Below are 5901 nucleotides of genomic sequence, written 5' to 3'. Positions count from 1 at the left end.
TGTCAAAAAATATGAAATAACATTACAGAGTCAAATAAAGTTTTAACACTATATTAAAGTCAACAAATTAAGTATATCATAATAATAACTCATTATAAGATAACAATTGTTACATTTAATTGATGTTATATTATAATTAGTTTGAACAAAAGATAAAATATCATTTATTAAAATCAAATCATTTAATTGTCTCTATTCAAACTTTATATGTGTATAAAATTAATTATTTCTCAACTATTTTAATTAACTACTGTTATAATTTATCAATTTCAAATTTTTTGACAATATTTTTATTTTCTCATGATGATTATTAAAATTATCAACCACTATTTGTAGTATAATGTAATTTAATTTAGAATTTTATGTTATTTTTAACTATTATTATTATTATTATTATTATTATTATTATTATTATTATAATTATTATTATTATAAAATTCAAAAACAACTTTACTGGATTTTTTTATTATAATAAATAGTTTTTGGACATATTGTTAATTATAAACATTGTCCTAAATGAAAGTCTTCTTGAATTTATTATATACTTAATTTGTTGACTTGAATATAATATTAAATGTATAACATATATTAATATATAAAATAAACATCAAATATAGTGTAAAATTTAAAACGTAAAGTAAAATATCAAAAAAGTTTAAAAAAAATCAATATATATATATTTTAAAAAATAGTTAAAAGAACAATATTAAATGCGATAAATGTAAAATAAGCTAAATCTAAAAGTCGAATTAACTAAAACATGTCCAAAAACTATTTTTTATAATAAATAGAAGAAAAGTATTAAGTATATTATGTGCAAATATGAAGAGTTTGGAGTTTTAAATCGATATGATGAAAGGAAAAATGTTTCCTTTATAATATAGTAAAAAAACATTTTTCCTTTCAACACCGATTTGAAACTCCAAACTCTTTATATTTCCTTTTAATATACTTAATATATTTCTTTTATTTATTATAAAAAATAGTTTTTGGACATGTTTTAGTTAATTCGACTTTTAGATTTATCTTATTTTACTTTAATCAAACTGATAATGATTTACATACAATAATATATTAAATTTAATAAATTAAGTATAATATGTTAAAAGTTAAAGTCATAACTTTATAAGTAGAAGTAAATATATTATTTTAATATTAAAATTTAGTTTATTTATGGTTACACTTTAAGTTTGATATTTATTTAACCTTATTAAACACATTATAATCATTATTAGAAAGACATTACAATTTATCACTTTCAATTATTTACAAAATATTTTTTGGGTTGTTTAAGTTAAATTAAAATTTATATTTAAGTTGACCATGTAATATGATATTTAAATTAATAATTTAAGTATTTTATACAAATTGTTCAAAATTTATAGCTTTAAAATGATAATGGCTTACATCCAACAATATATTATAATTAATAAATTAAGTATAATATGTTAAAAGTTAAAAAACATAACTTTATATATAGAAGTAAATATATTTTTTAATATTGAAATTTAGTTTATATATGATTACACTTTAGGTTTGATATTTATTTAACCTTATTAACCAACTTATAATCATTATTAGAAAGAAATTGAAAAGTCATGAGAGTTTCAAATGAATGTGGTGTTTTGAGAGTTTCAAATGTATGAGGTTTAAGGAAAATGCTAGCTTTATAAGATATATAAATATAGATATAGATAGATATAGATATAAATATAAATAGATATAGATAGATAGATAGATATAATATGATATGATACTATCGCTACTTTGCTATTCGGTAGAAATCTTGCTCAGTGTCAATCTCAACAACTTTCGTGTGATTTTAGTTGTCTTTTGGTTTATTTTCACTTAGAAATATGATCGGTTTTATGAATCTTAACAAAATGTCGTGCTTTAACCGTCAATCAGAAATCGAATCAGATCTTCTGTTCTAGTCATATATCCGATAGCTTCTTTGTATCTACATGATATTCCACCGAATATCAATTTTGGCCGAACAATTTGCTTAAAGTTTAGGGTGGGGGACTCTATGCTTATAGTTAATTCGGTTTAAATCCATTTGAGTTATAAATTAGGTTTTTCATTTTATCATTTCAAAGGGATTTTATTATTGTCATTTCCAAGTTTCAACTACCCATTTCATGCATGCATGGGTTTGTTATGGGCTTTGCCTTTCATCCTGCTGCTCTAAGTGACAAATTGATTATCTTTTTATTAAGTAATGACTAGTTTTGAGGAATGAAATTCCACACATGAGGTCTCAAACCCTAATACACACATAACATTGCTAGTGTTTTGTATTTGACCTTTATATGGGCTTTTGGGCTGATTGACGTGGGCCACTAGCAGCCCTCGGAAGATGCACACAGGTATAGGCCATTCGTCAAAATGACTATAAATTCATGGTATAAAAGCATTAACAAGGGATCATAAGTTTTAAAAGCAAGTCTTAAATGATATTATTGATCAATATTAGAAATGACATGTTCCCCTAGGTTTACCACATCAGTAAAACTGAATCATCATTATTCATTGATTGAAATATCTCATCTTTCTCCAACTATATATACTACAAAAATTCTGAAAATGCAATAAAAGATCTTGAATCACTGGTTCAAACTTCTTATCCAAGTCATTAATGATAAAAGATGATTCTGCTCTGCACTTAAAGTTAAACCTTTTTATTACCAACTAAGTCCGTTCAAATCGAACTGCTTGTGACTTGAAGCAGCATCATTCCCATCATGGACATTAAGGTCAAGTTTTTGTCCAAAATAAGGCAACTGAAACTTTTGTGACATCTCAACCTTCTCCAGTTTCACCGAGTGTGTCTTCTTTTGATTGTTTTGATTCATTAAAATGGCTTCCTCGTCTCTATCCATAAATCTTTCCTCAGTGTAGCTTCTACTAGTGTTCCATTCACTGGTTTTGAGTCCTCCAACACTCATCGACAGATCGAACTTCTTGTTTCTATTCGTATCTTCACACCATACATTTTCTGGCTCATTGTCAACCTTCTTTGACTTCAAAAGAGTCAACCCCATCATATCTTGTTCATTTTGTTGTCCTTCACAGTAAGTCAAGCAACTGTCAATCGAACAATCTGTTGGCTGGTTTGTCTGTATTGAGACATCTTTAATACCCGGAAATGTAGAATTTAAGCAGTGAGTGGATACTTTTGAGACCAATTCTGATAGTTGAACTTTTGCAGCCTCTAGTCCAACTGTGCCTAAGTTTTGGCTTCCAAGGGTCTCTTGTGCTTTTTCAAGAACTGATTGTAAGTATTTCCCTTGTGCTTCGATTCGAAGCTGTAAGTGTCTCTGTACCTATTTCAGATTAAAAGATATATAAACAATCTAACCATAAACACTTTTGTATATTTTTTGAATTGTCTTTTGTACCTCAAGTTGCTCATGTAGCCTTCTTTGAACTTCAATTTGCATCTGTATTGCTTCACTTATCTGCAAATTTCTGAATGGGTGTTTGTATCATTAGAATGAACATTTGAGGGGTATACTTGTCATTTGCATATGCACAACTGAATAAATGTCTCTTACTTGTTTGTTTGAGGGAAAACACTTGAACTGCTCATGTGGCTTCCATTCGTTTCACCAATGTCATCTCCTGTTGGTGCAACCATATCTACAACGAAAATCCTTGTTATCATATGAATAATAATCTACTTTAAATTATTTCAAAACATTTTAAAAATGGACTATTGGATTTCTTACCAACTTTATTTGTTCCACCACTATTAGTTTGGCGATATAGATTCTTACTGAGTCTGTACTTCTGCCAACCCAAAAATCAAATTAGTTTGTCTGCATGCTTTCATCCAAATAAAGGAAATTTGAGGAGTATGTATACATGGTCATTTACATATATATATATATATATATATATATATATATATATATATATATATATATATATATATATATATATATATATATATATATATATATATATATATATATATATATATATATATATATATATATATATATAAGTACCTGGAGATGACTCTTTAAGTGGTATAGAGTAAGCCCTTGAATTCCCATTAACTTCAAAACCGATTTTGGAGTAGCCTCTAACAAAATATATAGGAAAAGACTCAATAAGCTTCTTTCTTCATTTCATTTCTTATTTTCTTTAAACAAAAATTTAAAGAATATTGTGCTTACTATCTGCTCCTCCAAGCTGGTTGACTGCTTCTATGAAGCGTTCATGGAGGTCTGGTGTCCATTTGAGTCGAGGTTTAGCATCTGTTGATAAAACAAGCCCTGAATCGCCCCCACCTTGAAGAAACAAATGTCTATCTGGTGTAATTGACATTCTTGATGAAGACTGTATGTCCTTTCCTTGATGATGGTGATGATACATCTTTATATTGAAAAAAGTATTTTTGTAATCAGTTTTATAGTCACAAGATATAATATACCAATATCATAAATCTAGCTAACATACTGAATTTGGTACGTACCTGCATACTTTATTGTCTCCTGAAGTCTTGATCTTCTTACCCTTGAGATTATGAAACTTGATTCTTCTGTATTTTCAAATATGCGTCTTGATACTATAACTCTTATCTATATCTTATTATCCTCACAAACTGGTGGTTTGCTCAGCCTGGCCTTATAAAGCAAATGGAGAATGGGTGGGGGTGGGGGGTGGGGGTGGGGATGGGGGATAGGGGTGGGAGGGGTGCATTCCAAGTGAAGCATAGAATCTTGGACAGATCTAATGAAGGAACACGAACAACAATAAACCCAATCAAATCTTCGTGGCGACTTGTAAATACACTCGCTTTCTTTCTGTTTTCTTCTGAATTCATTGGGTACTTTATATTACGACCCCACTCTTTTTATTATTCTCAGACAGAAATATATAATTCCGTTGCACTATAGAACTCTAAACACCTTACAATGGGTACCAGAATAGATCCACAAGTATGGTAAAGTAAAAAGAATCTTATTCCATGAAATTTCTGACCAGGATTACAGGGTAAGTATTCACTATCTTTCTTGTCTTGCGACCTTATTATATCATCGTTCATTTCTCATTGCATTGGAATTAGATTGTTAATGATGATTACCTTTCATATTTCTGTATTTAGGATATAGATAATGACAACATAAGAAAATATGAAGTTAAATTTAGAGGAAATGGAAAGCTTAGGTTGACTAAAGCATCTGCAACTTGCAATAGATACAAACAAGAAAAAAGTAGAAAAACTGAGAGCTGAGATGCTTCGGCTTGGAGGGCAGGAGTGGAATAAGAACACATTCCTTTTTGTCCCCTTCAAGTTTGGTACTTATTCAGCCTAAACAGTATTTCAAATAGGCGTAAGTGGGCCCCTTAATTAACCAAAATCATCTCATTCTTCGGTTGTTATAGGACAACAGGCCTCCAAGAATTTGTACTCTGGTGGGACCCTTCGAAAAGAAAGAAAGATCAAATGATGGGTTGTACTTGCTAGTTGCCTCCATACTTCCATTTCATGAGAAAAAGCACATCTGGTATAAATCTTCTACACACATCTTCCTTAGAATTTGCTGTTCTATCTTTTAAATTTATAAATTTTTGCACTTGTATTGGTCTAACATGTGTGACATGCATGTAAACTGAAAATGATATCTTCATGTTAGTGCTATCATAACTTTTTCAAATATCACTTTAATGCTGATATATTATGCATTTTAGAGGGCATCTGTAAGCTTTTAGGTAAAGTGACAACTGAAATAAATTCCTTAACAGTTTGCTGGCATGTGGATAGGAATAACAATATGTTCATGCACATTTGGGTCTCGTTTGGGGTCTTTTATTCATGTTGTTCTATCTAGGATAAGGTTGCATCTCTAAAGATTATTATAGGTGTATCATTTGCTTAGATTAGCAATT

General features: G+C 28.9%; 1 protein-coding gene across 2 annotated transcripts; it reads right to left on the bottom strand.

Moving 5' to 3' along the window:
* Nucleotides 1–2434: 2434 nt before the first annotated feature.
* On the bottom strand, nucleotides 2435–4642 carry LOC145092389 (myb-related protein 1-like). 2 transcript variants are annotated; one of them, XM_079030334.1, is made up of 7 exons: nucleotides 4484–4642; nucleotides 4185–4383; nucleotides 4014–4090; nucleotides 3732–3792; nucleotides 3558–3642; nucleotides 3402–3471; nucleotides 2435–3326 (listed from the first exon to the last, which is right to left on the bottom strand). In XM_079030334.1, exons 1-7 carry the CDS (start codon nucleotides 4487–4489, stop codon nucleotides 2685–2687), a joined length of 1140 nt encoding a protein of 379 aa, XP_078886460.1. In that variant the 5' UTR covers nucleotides 4490–4642; the 3' UTR covers nucleotides 2435–2684. The 2 variants fall into 2 exon arrangements, with proteins under 2 accessions (XP_078886460.1, XP_078886466.1); XM_079030340.1 differs by having other exon boundaries at nucleotides 4492–4623.
* Between the last annotated feature and the right edge of the window lie 1259 nt (nucleotides 4643–5901).

The sequence above is a fragment of the Lactuca serriola genome, chromosome 1 (genome assembly GCF_051521515.1).
Source record: "Lactuca serriola cultivar US96UC23 chromosome 1, Lser_US96UC23_V15, whole genome shotgun sequence".
Taxonomy (NCBI): Eukaryota; Viridiplantae; Streptophyta; class Magnoliopsida; order Asterales; family Asteraceae; genus Lactuca; species Lactuca serriola.
The sequence above is the reverse complement of the archived record's forward strand: the minus strand, read 5'-3'. Positions and strand labels throughout refer to the sequence as shown.